This window comes from Chiloscyllium plagiosum, chromosome 20 (assembly GCF_004010195.1).
Source record: "Chiloscyllium plagiosum isolate BGI_BamShark_2017 chromosome 20, ASM401019v2, whole genome shotgun sequence".
In the NCBI taxonomy this organism is placed as follows: domain Eukaryota; kingdom Metazoa; phylum Chordata; class Chondrichthyes; order Orectolobiformes; family Hemiscylliidae; genus Chiloscyllium; species Chiloscyllium plagiosum.
In genome coordinates this window covers 32089797-32110964 of record NC_057729.1, presented here as the reverse complement: position 1 = coordinate 32110964, position 21168 = coordinate 32089797, and the positions used below count along the sequence as shown (strand labels likewise).

The window sequence follows — 21168 nt, the reverse complement described above, 5'->3', positions numbered from 1 at the left end:
GGCTACTAAGGATAGCTGGTCGTGTCGTGTCGTTTCGTGGCTAATTGGTGTTCATGGATGCGGATCGTTAGCTGTCTTTCTGTTTGTCACAGATATAAATGGCTAATGTGTAATGTGCATACGTTTCTTGTAATGTGAAGGAATGAATGTGAATGATGAATGAAATTCCGCTTCCCTTTCTTTATTTTTGTCTGTCCATTATGTTTGTTTCCACGTAACAAAGGTGTTTTTGTTTGCTACTGGCATTAAATAATTCAGTTCAAATTATTTAAACAATACCCCTTCCCAAGAGTTTGTACGATTTTGAGTTTTAAGCTGCTAAATTATTTTTCTCCAGTTTTGGTATAGTAAGTCCAGCAGCATGATTGATGTACATACCTAAAGACACAAATGTTGGACCCTATGGCCAAAATTGTTTTGTCATGTTATTTAATAAATGCAGGAACATATCAGTCATGTTTCAGAAATACTGCTATCTATAAGTAGATTAACTGTTCTTCAAATTGTTTTTCACTTTGATAACTAACTAGGAAGAATAGCATGTACAAGTAACCTGTTGAGTGCATTCTGTGCTGTATATTGTGAAATTCTTATTAACTTGTCTCATTTTCTCTTTGAACTGTTTAATTTGCTGAATAAGAAAGAAGATGAGCTTTTATGAATACACCTTTGGATTATTTCATCAAAACTCATCCTTTGTATAGTTATGTGGGCAATTTGAAAACAATTAATTTCCAGTTGACAAAGGATCTATTAATGATTTGTGCTTTTCATGAAGTACATTGCGTCACCTTCCTTTCCTTGGTTGTTTACAACAAACCTATATTGTTAGATTGTGTAGTATCGTAGCTTGGTAGTTTAAATTATGTGCATCAATCAGACCTAAATAATTGAGTATATGAAGAAAAGTATGGCACTGTTATGATATCCCTATCTTTGTGCCAAGAGGCTTTTGTTCAAGTCCCACCTACTCCAGCGGTATGTCATGACACTTCTGAGTCGGTTTGATTTTTAGAAAAAAAAGACACCTGTAAGGTTAAGTTCTAGACTGTTGTAGTGCAGTGGCTGTGTCCCTAACTCTGAGCCAGAGAATTGGAGTTTATGTCCCATGTGCCTCTGAGGTATATATAGCATGTCTAAACAGGCTGGTCCAAAAATATCTGCAGTTTAAATAATCACATGGGGAAAGGATCACAGTGTCTTGAAGATTTAGAATTATGAATAAAACTCTTAAAGTAAAGATTAGATGCCTCTGCCCCATCTTTAGGGTGCTAACAAGCTGGGCTGAAAATGTGTTGCTGGAAAAGCGCAGCAGGTCAGGCAGCATCCAGGGAACAGGAGAATCGACGTTTCGGGCATAAGCCCTTCTTCAGGAATCTGAAGAAGGGCTTATGCCCGAAACGTCGATTCTCCTGTTCCCTGGATGCTGCCTGACCTGCTGCGCTTTTCCAGCAACACATTTTCAGCTCTGATCTCCAGCATCTGCAGACCTCACTTTCTCCTGCTAACAAGCTGGGGCCACTTGTTTTGTGTTGGGGGCATTAGTATGAACGGTGCTTGGTTAGTTAGCATTGTGAAACCACCATTTTGCTGTAGCTACTTGAAACTTGAATAATACTTGAATGTTTGTTTTTGCTTTTCCTTTTTCATCTTGATTTGTGAAGGTTTTCCATGTTCTTTTCATGGAGCAAACACTAGCTCACAAGGAGTAGTTTCTGTGGCTGTTCTAATTTAGCTCACTTGATTTGCAAATGATCAGAGTAACACCTGCTCTGGAAATGTACTTGAAAATGTGCTACATTCCCAGTAGATTCAACGAATTTCCAATGTAATGTCGGATTCTTAGAAACACCAAATCTGCTCAGACATTTTCTGCTTTGTTGTCTGTGTTCTGTAAAGAGCCTAAACAAAATCTTTTGGGTAGGCAGTTGCAGTCTTCCCCTACTCGGTTCGAATAAATCCTTTCATAAACTTTTATGGCTTAATCATTTGCTTTTATTTGTTTCAAATGCAAATTATTTCAGTTTCATTTGTAGCTATTTTTGATTGCATTGAGTTTGCTGTTGTCTTTTTTTTAAAGAGTACATTTTTAAGTTCTGAGCACAAAGTGTATTCTATTAGCATAACCTTGAAATTATTCGTGAGGCTTTTCTACTCTTAACTGTGCGGTAACTTGGTGATTCAATGAAATGCTCGCAACTAAGTTTCATTCAGTGTGTCCTGAAGATTTGATTGACTCACTGTCCAGTACTAGTATCCAGACAAGCACTGAACTGATGAACTATGTATCTATGCTGGAGGAATCAGAAATAGTAGGATCTGTTGACAGTTTCTTTTCAATCTTAAGACATTTGAAAGTGAGTTTTGAGAAGATTTGTTGCTCAGGTTGAGGTTCTGGATGTAGGTTTGCTTGGTGAGCTGGAGGGTTCACTTTCAAATGTTTCGTCACCATCCTAGATAATATCAGAGTCTCTGAATGAAGCACTGATACACTGAGGAAGAACAGCACTTCGACTGGGACGACACATCCATCCTTGGACAAGCCAAACAGAGACACGCTCAAGAATTCAGAGAAGCATGGCAGTCCAACTCGAACTGTATTGACAAACATATTGACTTGCATCCTATTTACCACCGCCCTGAGATAAAGAACAGGAAATGGCATCACAGGAAATGATGACATCAACCCAAGGAAACCGAAACATTATAAACAGAAAACGGACCATGCCACCAGTGCCTCATCTACAAGCTCACTGATGTTACCTAGTATGGTGATGAAACGTCTGAAAATGAACCTTCCAGCTCAACGAGCAAATCCACATTACAGCATGGAAGTGGACCAGTTAACTGATTATGCTTAGGCCAACATTTCAGATTTGACTTCGGGATTCTGACTCTCTCTTCCTGCCCTTTCTTCTGTTCACGTACTGAACATTGAACTCAGGTCTAACAAATCAATAGTCTTTTTCCCTCAAAATAATGGATTCAAAGGGTAGCGCTAATTATGTTTTTATATTTGGTTAGTTAAGAAATAAGACGAACATGATGTATCAACTTCAAACTATTAACAATTGCTGCTGTTGTGATAGAGAGTGAGATTCACCTGGCATTTGTCATGAGAGTTCGTAATGTCTCAACTGTTTTGGTTGGGAGTTAAAATTTTACTGAACTATAGATTATCATTCAAGTTTTTAAGAAAGCCATATGACAATTTGAGCTGGACCCAATTTTTAGTGTATAGTATACGTGATTTAATTGGTTCAGTGCCAATACCTGTGCTCCTTTATGATGCTAATATTGGATCTTTATAATGTTGGAAATTTGACATACTACAATACTTAAAAATTTAATTTAAGGGTTGAAATATTTGGGCAGTCTGAATGAGGCAGCTGTGCAGTGACCCCAAGTGGTAATGCAGACTTGAAATATGGTCAGTGTGCTGCAACATTTGGAGCACAGTATCCCTCAAGATCCTGTCAATATTGAAATGTTATATCAGGATCTAGCTAGAAACACTGAACTTGATAATGTTTGATTAGTTACATATATAAAATTGTTTGAGTGTACATTTTCATCAGGATTTTGATCATTTACTTAATGCCTTTTCAAGACAACAGGATCACTGAACTGCATGGTAAAAGTGGCGGAGAAAAGATACTTGATTGTACTGTTAGAATATAGAAAACTTTGCAGCCAATTTGCGCACAGCTCCTATAAACAACAAATTCTAACGTTTACGTTGATCATGATTAGCTTGTTTTAATGCTGTTTCATTGTTCAAAGTGCTGTATTTCAGTTATTTAGAGCTTGTTGATAACTGGACATAATAAATTTCGTTATATGAGGAGATCTAGTGTTTGAACTGACCTCTTCAATTCTGTCTTTTCGGAAAAGCAAGAACAAGGAAAGTTGACTTTGCTGTAACTTGAGTTTAATGAGTAAAAATGAATGAGTCATTAATTTTTTAAAAGGTTTATGGATGACCAGATTGCTAGAAGCCTCTGTCAATATTGATCTAGATGTGGCTCTCTAGCCAAGAGTTGACGGGAATTACCCTAGCCTTCACTATTTGCCTTTTCTGCTGGAAAGTTGCTACTTAACAGCAGCATGGTGTGAAATGTGCATGTTTTTGCTAAGGCTACTTTGATCTGGTATGTATGGGGTAAATAGATGGGTAACTCGACTGCTGTCTTCCGATACCTGACTGCTATTTACAGGATGCATCAGGAGTGTAGTGGAATATTTCCCACTTGATTGGATGAATGCACTTCCTACAGTATTCCAGAAGCTTGATATCATCCTGGATTGGACAGCCCACTTGGATTGGCACCTCTGTTAGAGCTTTTCACATTTACTCCCTCCTGCATTGTGTCCGAACTATAAGATTCACTGCAATACCTCATTGAGATTTCTTAAACAACAGCTTCCAAACCTGCATACTCTGCCACCGACAAGGGCAAGGGCAGCAGAGAGATGGAACCACCACCACCATTTATTTGTTCTCTATTAGATAGTACTTGGAACTAGGTCACTATTCCTTCACTTGTTGACTCAAAATCCTGTGATTCCCTTCCTCCACCACCTGGCCTGCAGTGGTTTCAGATGGCATTTTGGGGTGAGCAACGAATGCTGACCTAGCCAGCAATGCCCACCATCCATTAAGGGAATAAACTAAGGAAAATACTGAGACTGTTTCAGAGTGCTCTTATTTCCGTTCTTGACTACGCAATTACTTTAGATGAATCTCCTGAAACAGACAGTCTGCTGTCATTGTATTGAAATTTTGAAATACATTCAGACTGTTCAAGGGGTAACCTGTGGTAAAGCCTGTTCTGTGGAAAAAATATGACTGAATTGTATGGAAGAAAATTAATAGAAAAAAGGAAATAATTTGCTTTTGTTACTCCTTTCACCTTTTTAGGTGAAAGAAAAGCAGAAGATTTTTGCGTGGCAAGCTATTGCAAACACCACAAGGATGGGTGACTAGAAAATATGTTTAGGTAGTGTTGTTAGGTTATGGGACTGGCGGGGGGGTTTGGTTTGGAGGGGATGGTGGAGAATGAATATTGAGTAGATACAGCGTGACAGTTTAAAAGGAAAACTAAGCAGCATGAAACGCAATTGGTACCCTGTTATTGAGTTTGAGTAAATAGTATTAAAATGAAAGGCAAAATATTTGTGTAGGTTGTTTATTAAATTGCTAAAACTGCTAAGCAGCATGATGGTCAATGACATTTACTGAATGACTTCAGTTCATTGTTAAAACTGAGATTGGATGTGTGTGAAGGATTGAAAATAATATTAAGGAAGGATGTATAAATTGAATTGAGAGGAATGAAATGTTAAGAGACCTAAAAGTTGAAAAGAAAGGCTTGCATGTAAAGAGAGGGGCTTTTCTGTTCAATCTTCCATTATTGTGCTTAAAATGGTATTTGTGTGTATTGAAATATAAAATTACATCAAGTCACTGAGCCCCAGTGTTAATTATAACAGAGCAGATGAGTCTGAGGTTGGAAAGGTTTACTTGAGTGGGATTTGTTTCGCCGCCAGACCTTTTGGCCACCTTAGCTATAATTGTTTAAATAATGTAATCTGTAGATTGGGATGTCGTGTTTTTTTTTTCAGTGAAATATTGAGAGAAACCAAATCTGTTTTTGAAGTGCTCTGCTTTTGTTGAATGTATTTTATTTTTAACTTGTCTAATCTCCCTTCTCTTCTCTACTTTCACCTGTTGAAAGGGTAGTAACTCTCAGCAGTACATTGAAAAGACTTCACTGTGAATAGTAAGGGTGGGATGCTCCTAGCTCTCGAATTATTGACTGAGAAAGCCATGCTCTCTTTGAGGAATTTGAAGTGGCACATGGCTTGACTGGAGGTTTCACAAGGTACAGTGATGTTAGGTTAGTTTCCCTATAGTGTGGAAACAGGGCCTTTGCCCAGCAAGTCCACACTGACCCTTCAAAGAGTAACCCACCCAGACCCATTTCCCTCTGACTAATGCACCTAACACTATGGACAATTTAGCATGGCCAATTCACTTAACTGCACATCTTTGGACTGTGGGAGGAAGCCGGAGCACCTGGAGAAAACTCATGCAGACATGGGAGAATGTGCAAGCACCACACTCCAAAGCTGGAATTGAACGTGGATCCCTGGTGCTGTGAGGCAGCAATGCTAACCACTGAGCCACCATATGCTGTTTGTAATGGATGCTACAGATATGTGATATATTCCAGCATGTCAAGCATTGTACAGAGGCTGAAAGAAAGTTTGAAAAGTCAGTTCCTCGTCTTTTATTCTAAACTATTCAGCACAACTGTTCAAAAATACCTGGTAAACTCATTTAAACATGGATCACTAAGCTCCCTATTCCTTTGAACATGGGACTTGAGCAAAAATATTGAGTTTAATGGATATTTTTGACTTAGGCCAAAATGTGTTTTATATCAGAAAACTATTTTTAATGGGCGCACAGTATCTTAAATCCTGTATTAGAAATTGAGGACTGCGGATGCTGGAGATCAGAGTCGAGTGTGGTGCTGGAAAAGCACAGCAAGTTAGGCAGCATCCGAGGAGCAGGAAAATCGACGTTTTGGGCAAAAGCCTGAGGATCGGTTTCTGCCCGAAACATCGATCCTCCTGCTCCTTGGATGCTGCCTGACCAGCTGTGCTTTTTCAGCACCGCACTCAAGTCCTGTATTATGACCAGGTAAACAAAGGTAGCAAAATTTCTTGCTTTACCAACTCCTCCTTTGATCACAACACTCAGGTTGTAAAATGAAGATTATAGGAGAAAGTGAGGTCTGCAGATGCTGGAGATCAGAGATGGAAATGTGTTGCTGGAAAAGCGCAGCAGGTCAGGCAGCATCTAGGGAACAGGAGAATCGACGTTTCGGGCATTAGCCCTTCTTCTTTCATTCCTGAAGAAGGGCTAATGCCCGAAACGTCGATTCTCCTGTTCCCTAGATGCTGCCTGACCTGCTGCGCTTTTCCAGCAACACATTTCCATCAAATGAAGATTATAGGCCCATCAATTTAGTGAGTGTCTAAATGTTTTTGTGATGTAACCACCAAAGATACAGGCAATTTGCTTGTACTTCTTAAAAGATAATATTTATTGTATACAATAAAATAGCCATAAAATAAATGACATTAACTTTTATATACTTCACACATGTGCAAATGCAGTACAGTGTGAGGGTAGATTAAGTATTTTAAGTCCAGTAAAATTTGGACTGGTATAGGATCTTTAAGGCTAGTGATTTGTCTAGCTTTAGGCTAAACTCTGGTTCTTCAGGGTTTGGTGATGATGCACTTTAAATTTGTATTCTGATTTATCATTCTGGAAATTGCAACTGCTGAGTTGAGTTCTTCAAAATCTCTGTGACATGCATAGTCAAAACAGCAGACTGGATTCAAAATCTTGTAAACTAGATGGATAAAGGGGAATCTTGCTCATAGTCAACTTCAGCATCTCACTTTCTTGTTCACTGGTATGCAGAGAAAACAGGTGCTTAAACACAGAGGGTTAGCTAGATTCTGACGTGACCCTCTCACTTCAACTGCTCAGTGACTCAGTATTGCAGTGGCTTGTGAATTTTGTTTCGTCAAGCTTAGATGATCGAATTACATCTGGATGCATTCTTCTGGTAGAGCTCCATTATCCTAATGTTAAGTGTGTGGGGACAAACCAATTGTCAAGTATCCAGGTTAATGTCAGGATTCCTTGCTAATTAGGTAGTAGATGGTCCCTATCTATACTCATCCAAGATCATTGTTTCTGGTAAAACAATGCAGACAGATTGTTTCTATTTGACTAAAATAGAATGTAGAAGGTACAGTGATGCAAATGTATAGCCATCTTTTGTGATTTCAAGTCACTGGAAAGTGGCATTGATATTTTTAAAAGTTTGAAATAGTAGTTTCCAGTAAGTAAATTTTTAAAAAGTTAAAATCTTGAGTTTTATCAACTTCTCCAAATCTTGAGTATTACTTGACACAAGGGAAGAACTGCAAGTGTGGTGGCTTAAACTAGTTCCCACTTGGAGGCCAAGATTCAGATGTAAGTTGTCAACTGGGACTGTCAAACTCAAATCTTTGAAATAATAATACTCTTCAGCGTTACAGCTTTATTATAAAGTTTTCCTTTTTCCCACTTTCAAAATAATTATATGATCTGCTGAATAAATTCTCTTTATCTTTATAGCTATAAAGGAGCATCTGAAAAAGTTGAAGATTTGAATAAGACAATCACTCAGTCTGAAGTGTGAGTGATCTTTCAATAGTTAAGAAATGGGTGCAAGTGAACTGGGATAGAATTGTTGGTGTTTGTGTTCAGAGAACCTTGTTTACTAATCACTGCAAACTACTGCCTGAAATTAACATTTAAATGAGTTGTTTAAAAAAAACACATCTTATCCATTCAGCAGGTATTCACCGTTCAGTGAATGCTGCACTGGCATGTTAGCCTTCAACTTAAAGACAAGATTGAAGTCTCTTTGTATATCTGCACTCTGTACCATTTATTAAATACTCTGCTTAAAAATGTGATGCTGGAAAAGTGCAGCAGGTCAGGCAGCATCAAAGGAAAAGGAAAATTGATGTTTTGGGCATAAGCCCTTCTTCAGGAATGAAGAGGGTGTGCCAAGCAGGCTAAGATAAAAGGTAGGGAGGAGGGGCGTTGGGAATGCGATAGGTGGAAGGAGGCTAAGGTGAGGGTGATAGGCTGGAAAGGGGACAGGGCGGAGAGATCGGGAAGAAGATTGCAGGTTAAGAAGGCGGTGCTGAGTCCGAGTGCTGGGACTGAGAAAAGGTGGGGGGAGGGGAAATGAGGAAGCTGGAGAAATCCGCATTCATCCCCTGTGGCTGGAGGGTTCCTAGGTGGAAGATGAGTCGCCTTTCCTCCAGGCGTCGTGTTGCCATGGTCTGGCGATGGAGGAGGCCAAGGACCTGCATGTCCTTGAACACTTTAACCCCCCTTCCCACTCCTTTTCCAGCAGCACATTTTTCAGCTCTGATCTCCAGCATCTGCAGTCCTCACTTTTTCCTGGTTAGTCCACACAACAGACCATTACCTCCCATCAACTTCCCGCTTTCCACCTATCGCATTCCTAACGCCCCTCCCCCAAGTCCCTCCTCCCTACCTTTTATCTTAGTCTGCTTGGCACACCTTCCTCATTCCTGAAGAATGGCTTATGCCCGAAACGTCGATTCTCCTACTTTGATGCTGCCTGACCTGCTGCGCTTTTCCAGCATCACGTTTTTAAACTCCGATCTTCAGCATCTGCAGTCCTCACTTTCTCCTATTAAATACTCTGCATATGTTATTCCTACCAAAATGGACGAGCTTAGTTTTGCACACTATATTCCATCTGTCATGTTCTTGCACATTGACTAAGCCTGTCCAAGTCCTCTTGAAGCTGTTTTACATCTTCCTCATGACAAGCATTCCCACTTTGCTTTGTGTCATATACTAATTTATAAATATTACTTCGCCCACGTCCAAATTATAAAGATATATTGTGAACAGCTAGGGTCCAACTACTAATACTTGCAGAACTAAACTAGTCTCAGCTTGTTAATGAGAGTGGCCCATTTATCCCTACTGTTTTCTGGCTAATCTTTTAGCCAGTTATTAATCTGTGCTCATACATTACCTCCTATCCAACGTGCTTTACTTTTTCTAACCACATCCTCTGTCTCAAAAGATTTCTGAAAATCTGGGTCTCCTTTTTTCAATTTTATTCAGAATGTCATTCTGCTTTTGAAAACTACCTGTTGCTTGTCTTTGTTTCTGCTGTTTTCTAGTTTTCCAAGTTTTTTTTTCAACTTCCTTCCAGTTTGGGATGTCGAGCAGGTTCCAATCCACCTGACCATCTCATTTAAATCCACTCAAACATCACTTGCAAATCCCATTGTGAGGAAATCAGTTCCATTTCTACTAAGGTGTAGATTTTGCAGTTTGTACAGGTCCCATCTGCCCTGAATCAATCCCAATTTGTCAGAGTATGCCAAGAGAATCCCACTCCTGCGCATCTGGACATGCTGTGCTGAAGAAGACTAAAAGAAAATGACAAGGAGGAGAACTAAACTTCTGAGGCTTGTCACCTTTTTAATATGGCGAAAATTCATCATTAATTCCTAAAATCCTGGTTTGTGACTTGATAACTTCTGGGCAAAATATCACATAATTAGTGCATCGAAAAATTGACTTTTTCACTGTATCATTAAAAGAAGTCATGCAAATTGAGGGTCAAGCTGTACTCTACACAAAAATTATAATTCAAGAAGCATCTTACAACTTCTCTCAGAGCATTCCAAAGTGTTGCATTTTAAAACAAAATTGCTTTTGTCGTGTAGTGACTATTGCTGTGTAAGTCGACATAAGTTGTAAGCAATACATACTGAAACTGCGTTTGCTGTCTTGTGACAGCATCACCATGTAAGGCTTCACTTGACTTTTGTACACATGTTGAGGCAAAATAAAAGCATACAAATAATCATGTGTTCAAATTGTTTTTAGATTAACAAATTTCTCCTTTGACATACCCACTGAGAAAAAATTAGCTGTGCTAATAGTAATCACATGTCCTTCAGACCACCCATACTGAAAATAGTGATTTCCATTTCTGAAATATCTTGTAATTGTAGGTTATTAACCTTGCCAGCACATCGTGTTTTCTGCCAATTTGGCTTACTTGATGGCAATTCTCCCTTTTTGAGCTCGGAAGGTCAAGCCCCAAGCCAAGACTTGAGCACTTTTTCACATTGAGCAAATGTTGAAACATCAGGAGGGGCCTGGCTCACCCTTTAATTAAGATGTTAAGTCAGACCATTAGCACTGACATTTTTTGGTAGATGCTTGACATCTTTTGATACTGCCCACAAAGAGATGGAAGAATTGTTCTCGTCATCATTATTCCTTCAGCCACCTTCATCTGAGCAGATTAACTGGTGATTTTCATCTGCCTCTGATTTAAGGATCACACTGAATAAAATGGTTACATCGTTTACTTATGTAAATGAACTGCTTGATTTTTAACTGACCCCTTGAGGCATTTGGGAAGTTTTTAGAGATGTGTAAGATGCTTTTGATTACTTTCAAACTAGGATGGCTAATTGGCAACTTCTGTAATAAATAAGTTTCTCTGAAATGCAAGTTTCCTTCTTGCTTGGTAAGGTGTGTATCTATTGTGTTAAACTGGCAATTAATATTAAAGGAAATTTCAGGGTGAAGTGGGAAATGTGATTCATGTTGGCTCAGTTTACCTTAAGTTAAATGTATAACTGGATGATGCAATTCAATTGGGCAAATGAAATTCTGTTCCCTATTGACGCTGTAGTACAAAATATTAAGATCTAGATTTGCATTGTGCAAGCTCTCGGTAATTTAAGATATCTGGTTTTAAGATTTAAAACATTTGATACTAAGGTAAAATTATTTGAATATGAAGCTCTTGTGTCGTTACATACACCTACGGGAGCCTGTATCCATTATCCATGGACGACCTATGTGGTCATCAATCCAGTGCTGCAACACTTGTCTTCAGTTGCTGTCATTGCAGCAGTAGAAGAGTGCAATCACAAAGTTGAGGCTTGCTGTAACATGAGAATGGTTACATAGTTTGCCGAGAGCCAGACTGTAAATGGGGTGGACAAGAATCTCTTTAGGCTAGGATGAGACCCAATCGCCTAAGCCAGTACAATTTGCTATGTTGTGCTTGCCCTGTGCATCCAAGTGCTGATGTCGTGACACTTGTTCATGTTAGGATGTCAACACCTGAAGGTAGAGCTACTTAGCTGCAGCTTGCGTTCTGACTTAGCTTTTAAAATGGCTTTCTCTTCTCTGCTGTTGGAAGACTTGGAGAATCTTTTGTGATTAATTTCAGTGGTGCTGTTCATTGAATCAGAATTGCACGTAAGGAACTAGTGATGCCTGCATAATATAAAAATTTTTCTTATTGTTTCTTTCAACAGCACCTGGCTGTTGCACCACCTGAGAGGCACAAATCAAACCTATACTAATTCACATGCTGAATGCAAGTAGTTAAAGTAATCTTCTAAATGTTAAACCATAGAAAAGAGGAGCAATTGGTGCAGTATCATTTGAAATTTCAGTTTAAGGTAACTTGCATTGTTTAAGATGTAAACAACTGTTAAAACCTGTTGAATGATGAAAATTGAAAGGTACCTGGAAATCCTCTGAATGAAGGGAGTGCGAACTGGAAATATTATTGATTTTCTCATGTTTCCTGCTGATTTCTCAGGCACTCAAATTTGTGATCCACACAAATTATTGTACAATGTATACATTCCTGCTCGGTGTAATAGTACGTTTTGTTATCTTGTGTGGAGTTTTATCTCAATACTTTGGGTGTCTGCCTGTTTAATATAGTCAAATAAATCCACATTTTCTCCACTTTAGGTTCTTGAAGACCACAGCCATTGCTTTCATTCCTTCTCTTTATCTTAGATTGTGTATTGGAACATTTTCTTTATTAAAATATTAGACAAATAGTCTTTATTTATTGTTAGAGACACTTTTGTTCCATCTCAACATGTAGATTAGTGTCTACCCTCTGGTATGTAGATATTGTTTTGCATGTTTCAAATGGATCTATAAATAGGACTAAAAAGTTGACATTGATGTCCACTCCCTAATCAGAGGGATGCTTTTCTAGCTTTGCTGATCCCTAATTTAGGTTCTAGATCTGGAAGACTATCACATTGACTCTTCAGTTTGGGTCTCATTCTTAATTCCTCATGATTGGTGAAGGGAATGGGGAGAGAAAGAGAGAATGGAAGTGATCATGACTCCCATCAGATTCCATGATTAGATCCATTCGTATCTTGAGTGCTTTTGGAATAGTCATGTTTCAAAGCACCCAGGTAGCTTTCCAAGCTATCTACTTAAAATTAGTGTGCTCAGACTAATTGCACTTGCTCTGAGCATTCCCTTCATCAGAAGGTACGTTATGTATGTGTCCTATCTGGGCCACTGAATAATCTTGCCAGAATTTGGAATAATTTATGATGGAATCAATAGTAATTAATCTCAAATTATTTGTGTATTGTCTGCATTCTTTTGGGAAGCTTTGTGAGATCATTTGTCATCTTTTCAGGCTGATGGCTATGGTTGAACTGGGAATTGCTGCTGTACACTGGGCTTCCCCCCCCAATTTCATAAAATTGAATCTAATAGAGCAATTAATCATTCCTGCAAATGGGAAATCTTATGTGTTGGCTCAGCTTCAGATACTTCAAGATTTTCTGGACACTGAGGCTAAATTAACAAGTATAAAAGGCAGTCGCACTCCGTTCATTTCTAGCTTGCATCAGAATTTATGTATTTCACAAATCTCGCCATTTTCCAGGAGAGAAATTATTGATGCCTTCTATTTCGCTTGGTTGTATATGTTATCAGTTTCAGTTGAAAACATGTGAAAAGGAGCTTAATTTTGGTGGGAATGTGCTTTACCTCTATCAAAATTCTTAAAAAAAAAGTTCATTTACAATCCCACCGAGGTTTTCTTTCTGTCTGGAGGATCAACTTTGCCCTTAAGACTTAACCCTCCGTGGAATTGTGTTCTGATCAGAAATTAACTAACTTTTGACTTGATAGCTTTGCAGTTTTTGCTGTTGTTTGAGATTTCTTTAGCCAAATCTGCTCAGTTATTTGACTGTTCTCAGTGTTATTCTCTACTTCTTTAAACAAAATACTGACATTAGAAATAAAAACAAAACGTAGAAAATATGCGGCAGGTCAGGAAGTATCAAGGAATACAGAAACAGTGCTTGTTTCAAGTTGACCTTCCTCACAACTGAACAGTTAAGTGGTATAAATTGTTAGATATTAACTAGATGAAATGGGGTATGGTAGAAAAATAAGGAAGTTCTCTGATTTGGAAGCAAGACAGGAGACATTTTATGACAAAGCAATTGGTTGTGCAGAGTTAAAGGGAGTGGTAATGGGGCAAATTAAAGATTTAAAAATAACTCACCAAACTTATCCCACTAGAACTCTTTGGCTTTGCATAATCAGCTCTTCTTAAATGTATCCTGCCTTCCATCTCATCATAAAAGTTCCTCCTTGTTCTTTTACAACCTTCCCAATTCACTGCGTAAAACCTGCTGGTAAGTAAAAACCAGGGTATTATAGACCAGTGAGCATGACATCGGTGATGGAGTTGTTGTTTGAGGAAATCCTGATAGACAGAATTTACAGGTATTTGTATAGGCAAGGATGGATTGGGGATAGCCAACATGACTGCATGAGAAATCATACCTCACAATCTTGATTGAGGTTTTCTGAGAAGCAACAAAGAGGATTGAGGGCAGAGCAGGTGGATATGATCTAAATGGACTTAGTAAGCATTTGACAAGGTTCCTCATGGTAAACTGGTTAGCAAGGTTAGATCATATGTAATAGAGGGAGGACTAACTATTTCAATGCAGAACCGGCTCGAAGAGGCAAGTCAGAGGTAGTGGTGGAGGGTTGATTTTCAGACTGAAGGCCTTTGACTAGCAGTGTGCCACAAGGATCAGTGCTGGGTCCACTGCTTTTTGTAATGTACGTATATGATTTTAGATGTCAACATTGGAGGTATGGTTAGTAAGTTTGTCGTGGACAGCAAAGAAGGTTACCTCCGATTACAATAGGTACTGATAATCAGATGGGGCAATGGGCTGAGGAGTGGCAGATGGAGTTTAATTTAGATGAACGTGAGGTGCTGCATTTTGGAAAAGAGCAGGACTTAATGGTAAGGTCCTGGGGAGTGCTGCTGAACAAAGAGACCTTGGAGTGCAGATTCATCGTTCCTTGAAAGTATAGTCACAGTTAGATAGGATAGTCAAGGTATTTGATATGTGTATCTTAATTGGTCAGAGCATTGAGTACAGGAGTTAGGAGGTCATGTGGCTGTACAGGACATGGATTAGGCCAGTTTTGGAATACTATGTACAATTCTGGTCTCCCTGCTATCAGGAGGATGTTGTGAAACTTGAAAGAGTTCAGAAGGGATGTTGTCAGGGATGGAGGGTTTGATCTATAGGGATAGGCTGAGGTTATTTTCCCAGTGTCAGAGCTGAGAGAGTGACTTTATAGAAGTGTACAAAATCATGAGAGGCATGGGTAGGGTAAATAGACAAAATCTTTTCCCTCAGTTGGGGAAGTCCAAAACTAGACAGCATAGGTTTAGGGTGAGAAGGGAAAGATTAAAAGGAGTGTGTGTATGCAATGAGCTGTCAAAATAAGTGGTAGTACGGTACTAGTACAGGAGGCTAGTACACTTACGACATTGAAAAGGCATCTGAATGGCTAGATGAATAGCAACAGTTTAGAGTGATTTGGGCCAAATACTGGCGCACTCTACTAGATTTATGTAGGATATCTAGTCTGCATAGATGAGTTGGACTGAAGGTTTTGTTTCTGTGCTGTATGACTCTGACACTTCTAGCTTTCCCAGTTCTGGTGAAAGGTCATTTACCTGGAATAATGTTTCTCTGTCCACAAATGTTGCCTAACCTGCCGAGGTTCTCAATTTTCTATTCTTTCTGAAATCAAAAATTTGTGTTCTAAATACTGTGATGATTAGAAGTGAATACTGACATTGCAGCAGGACTTTGATCAGCTGGGGAAGTGGACTGAGAAATGGCAAGTGGGGTTTAATATAGTTAAGTGTGAGGTTTTACATTTTGGAAAGTCAAATAAAGATAGGTGTTGCATGTTGAAGGGTACGGCTTTAATGTCATCCTGTTTCCCCACTCACTGCCCTTTCAGTTGAAGCAAAATACTCAGACACTGTATAGTTTTACCTCCTTCATCTTTATTCTAGGCCCTGGGGAGAGAGAACGATTGACCATGTGTATGGGGACATGTGTTATTGGTCTTCTCTGGAATAGCAGCTTCTTAATGAGTTATTTAGAACATTTTACAGGGAGGAGCATCCAGATAAGGCAATATACATATTGATTATTAGACCTGTTAGAATCAGCGAGTGTCAGTAGTAAAGATTTAAGCCATCTGCTGTTACACAATCAATGTTTTTAACCTTAACTGACTTCACATAATGAATGCTTTTCCACCTTGTTAACCATTACCCTTTCCTCCAGTACCCATATCCTAAGAACTACTTAGCTGATCTGAGTCATGCTCTTGTTTCACAAAACTCAGGACTTGACTCTTTCCCTATTTATTAACATTGTCACTAAGGAATGTAGTGGAACAGAGTTCTTGGAGTTGAGGTTCATCGTTCTCTGAAAATGGAGTCTTAGGTAGATAGGGCAGTGAAAAAGGCTTTTGGCATACTGACCTTCATAGGTCAGGGCATTTGAGTATAGAAATTGGGAAGTTATGTTGCAGTTATACAGGACGTTGGTGAGGCGCGCTTGGAAGATTGTGTTTGGTTTTGGTCACCTTGTTATTGGAAGGATGTTACTAAACTGGAAAGAGTGCAGAACAAATTTACAAGGATGTTGCATGGCCTCAATGGTCTGACTTATAGGGAGAGGTTGGATAAGACAGGACTTCTTTCTTTAGAGCGTCGGAGACTGAGGGGGGTGGGGGGGGGGGATCCTTTTATGCAGTCATAAGATCATGAGAGATTATGAATAGGCTGAATGCACTCTGTCTTTTTTCCAGAGTTGGGGAATTGAGGACTGGAGAGCATCAGTTTTAAGGTTAGAGGGGAAAGATTAAAAGGAACCTGAAGAGCAACACTTTTGCACAGAGGGTGATATGCATATGGAATGAGCTGTCAGTGGAAGTGGTTGAGGTGGGTACATTCCAAATGCCTTTTAAAACATTGTTACAAATGCATGGATAAGAGAGGATTATATGGATGTGGGCCAAGTGCAGGGAAATGGGGTTTGCGTAGATGGAACATTTGGTTGGTATGGACCAGTTTGGGCCAAAGGACCTGTCTATGTGCAGTAGGATTCTGTGACTCTATGTAATGGGTGCACTTCCAACAGCCGTCTTTGCAGTTGGCATTTCTGATAAATGTATTTTCAGCACAATTTGGAATGCACTTTCTAAAAGATTAAACAAATGGAGACTGAAGTAGCCCAGCTAGGATGTCATTTATTTGAAACTGAGGGTGGCATGATTTTGAGCATTTTCAGGTTTCAGTATATATCAAATCGCCTTAATTTGAATAGATGACAAATCCTCTAATTTCTGATAACAAATACACTGTTTGTTCATGTGTTTCAGAAGGGGATTACTCAGTTGGAGCTTTGTGGTTTGTTCATTGTGTCTATGACAAAGAAACTAGGCTTTTAGCCCAAATGGTCTTTGGTGTTTCTGCTCCACTTCAGCCTCCCCTCTCCCATCTTCATGTGACTGAATCATAAAAATGATTTATTACTTGGAAGCTGCAAGGGTTAAGCTAAGAATAGAGTCATAGACTTCATGAATTAGCAAACAAAGCATTTGAGGTTTATTTCCAAAGGGGTAAAATTGAAAAGTAGAGAAATTCCATTGGACCATGGTTAGACCATATTCAGTAGTATGTTTAGTTCTGGTCATTTCAAAGGAAGGGTGATTAAGCTCTGCAGCAAGTACAGAAAAGATTTGCAGGATAATAGTAGACATGTGAGGATGTAGATATTCTTTATTGAGGAAAGGAGAATGTGCATAACCTGAGAGAGGTCTTTTAAAATGAAGGTTTTGATGGAATGGGAGAATGGATGGCCGTCTTGAGCACTTTGCATCTCTCTTCAAGGAAGAAGATGCTGCATAAGTCATAGGAAGGGATGTCCTTGAGATAAGATATGATCGAGGAGCTAATTACACAGGCATTACTGAAGTTGATTAGTTATCAGAACTAGATGAGATCCATTCCAGTACAATGAATGAAGGGTGGAAACTATGGAGGTACTGGCTGTAATCTTACAATACTCATTCAAGTAGAGGTGGCGCCAGAGGCGCTGGAACATTGCAAATGTTACACTTGTTCAGAAACTGTGCGGGGTAAGCTCTTTGCAGGCCAGTTTGTTTTTTCCACCATCAAGGCCTTAGTGGTTTATAAAATCATGAGGGGCATGGATAGGATAAATAGTCTTTTCCCTGGGGTGGGAGAGTCCAGAACTAAAGGGTATAGGTTTAGGATTAGACAGGAAAGATCTGAAAGAGATCTAAGGGGCAACATTTTCATGCAGAGGGTGGTACATTTATGGAATGAGCTGCCAGAGAAAGCTTTGGAGCCTAGTACAATGGCAACATTTCAAAGGCATCTGGATGGGTATATGAATAGGAAGGGTTTGGAGGGATATGGGCCGGGTGCTAGCAGGTGGGACTAGATTGGGTTGGGATATCTGGTCGGCATGGACGAGTTGGACCGAAGGGTCTGTTTCTGTGCTGTACATCTCTCTGACTATAAAAGTTAAGCTTTTAGCTTATTATGGATCAAAATGAACTTCTATTTGGATAAATTTGAATTAAAGCATTTTCATTAATAGGATGTAAGCACCATGCCTGGTAATACTAGCATTTATTGCCCATCCACTTTTACCCTTGAACTAAATGGCTTACTATGCTCTTTCAGAGGGCAATGAAGAGCCATCCACATTACTGTGGGTCTTTTTAAATCACTTACAGGACATGGTTGTTGCTGCCAGGTCAGCATTTATTGCCCGTTGCTACTTGCCCTTGAGAATGTGGTGATGAGCTGCCGCCATGAACTATTGCGTCCACGTGCTGTAGGTTACCTCACAATGTCCTCATGGAGGGAATTCCATGATTTGACTCAACGACAGTGAAGGAATAGTGATATATTTCCAACTCTCAATGGTAAGTGTCTCGGAGAGGAAGTTGCAGGTAGTGGTGTTCTCATATATCTGCTGCCCTTGTTCACTAGATGGAAGTGGTCATGGGTTTGGAAGGTGCTGTCTAAGGATCTTTGAATTTATCCAGTGAACTTGCAGATAGTACATGCTACAGCTGGGCATCACTAGTTGGGGGAGTAGATGCTTGTGGATATGGCACTCAAACAGGTGCTTTGTCCTGGATGATATCAAACTTCGTGTTGTTGGAATGCAAGTGGGAAGTATTTTGTCCTGTTTCTAACTTGTCCCTTGTTGATGTACAGGCACTTGGGAGTCACGAGGTGAATTCCTTGTCACACTATTCATAGCCTCTGACCTGGTTTCATAGCCACGTAACACTTTGTTTAGAGTGGTGAGTTCGGTTGAGCTTCTGGTCAATGGCAACATCAAGGATGTTGGTAGTGGGGAATTTGGTGATTGTAATACCATTTAAATGTCGAGGATGGTGGTTAGATTCTGTTACTGGAGAGAGTAACATTCCTGTTGCACAAACATTATCACCCGTCACCATAAGCATGGATCGTGTCCCAGGTCTTGTTGCATGTGAACAGACTACTTCAGTATCTGAGAAATTGTGAATGATGCTGAACATTGTGCAGTAATTGGCAAAAATACATACTTCTGACTGTGTATGTGCAATGGAGTGAAGGCCATTGAGGAAGCAGCTGAACACACCACACCACTATATTGTGGCTGACAACTTCAACTCCTCCTCCCACTCTGCCAAGGACATGCAAATCCTGGGCCACCTCCCCTGCCAAATCCAAGCCCTCCAACACCTGGAGAAAGAAGGCCTCGTTTTGCACCTTGGGCCTCTCCAACCACATGGCATCAACATCGATTTCACCAGGTTCCTCGTTTTTCCCCCACCCCCAAAATCTCATCCCAGATCCACCCGTCCAGCTTGGAATTGTCCCACCTGACCATCTTCCTTCCCACCTATGCTCCACTCTTCCCGCCGATCTATTACCATCATCTTCTCTTCTCTCCTGTCCTCTTTCCTTCTCTTGCTCCTCGGATGCTGCCTGACCTGCTGTGCTTCTCCAGCACCACATTTTTTGACTGTACAATATTGTAGCCTAACAGACTCCAGGTATAAGGCTTGTCGAGGAACTGTTGTTTCATTTTTATTTATACTGTATATTACATTATCACCTTCATCTACAGTCTGAAGGTGATTGGGAAAGGAATCAATTGGATGAAGATTTTTGGTTCAACTTGGTAGTCTGTGTAGCAATTATTTAATAATTTTTCATTTGTTTTACCTTTTGTATCTTTGGTTAAAATTGAGCCTAGATTATTGGAGATCTCGAATCCATACTTAGTTTCACATTTTGGATATTACTGACAGTTTTTTAAATCATTTACAAGAACCTGCAAGCTAATTAGCATTCACTGGTGGCAGTTTGTATGAAGTACCAATCAACTGTAAGGGATTGCCTAAATAGGGAGCAGTCACTATGTGGGTGAAGCATGGGAACAGTAAGCATCTCCATCTTGGATCCATCAGGCTCAGAGTCATTGAGACTTGCCAACCAGTTTTGTTAAAAATATGACTGTTGATGAGATCCAACACTGGACCTGCTGAGTGAGTTTCGCCTTGTACAAGCTTCAACAGTGTATATTTGACAACCATGACTTATGCAAGCTAACAACAGCCCAAGTATAGAGTGAATCCCCAATTTAGGTCTGACTTCCAAACATTTGTACTTAGTTCTGTAATGGAGTTGTGTTTGTATCAGTTTAAAGATCTGACGTACTGAAGTTTCCTTGTACTTACAAACTGATATTTCATATTGTCCTGCATTGTGTTCCGAATTCTGTACAAATCGGATGGAATATTGCATGCAATTCTGGTCTCCTTCCTATCGGAAAGATGTTGTGAAACTTGAAAGGGTTCAGAAAAGATTTACAAGGATGTTGCCAGGGTTGGAGGATTTGAGCTATAGGGAGAGGCTGAACAGGCTGGAGCTTTTTCCCTGGAGCTGAGGGGTGATCTTATTGAGGATTGTCATCCCATACCATTATAAATGTAATCTTTTTTCAAAAAGCAAAGGAACAAAACAAGAAATGAAATATTGCTCTGTTTATAAGAGATTTACATTTGGTTTTCCACCAATATTAATGGCATTTGTGGGACAAAGTTTTGCATTAGTGGTTTGCCAAGAAGAGTAATTTGTTTTTGATCAAGGAAGATTTGTCTTTGTGCCCCATCAATTGATGGAAAATATAAAGCATAGGAGCAAAGCACCTGCTTAGGTTGTGGAACCATAAAACGACAAGGTATTGGACCAGAATTATGTCATTTGGCCTATCAAATCTGGTCCACCACTTGATTGTGGC

General features: G+C 39.6%; 1 protein-coding gene across 11 annotated transcripts in view; it reads left to right on the top strand.

Annotated features, from left to right (window-relative positions):
- tpd52l2b (tpd52 like 2b) overlaps positions 1 to 21168 on the top strand; it is a 49252-nt gene that overhangs the window by 10690 nt on the left and 17394 nt on the right. For 8 of the 11 annotated variants that reach the window (XM_043710438.1, XM_043710435.1, XM_043710434.1 and 5 more), the window contains one exon: positions 8207 to 8266. The exons of the other annotated variants lie outside the window; for them this stretch is intronic. In XM_043710438.1, coding sequence (XP_043566373.1) covers positions 8207 to 8266 — 60 coding nt within the window. The remainder of the gene's footprint in view (positions 1 to 8206; positions 8267 to 21168) is intronic. 11 annotated transcript variants of the gene reach the window in all.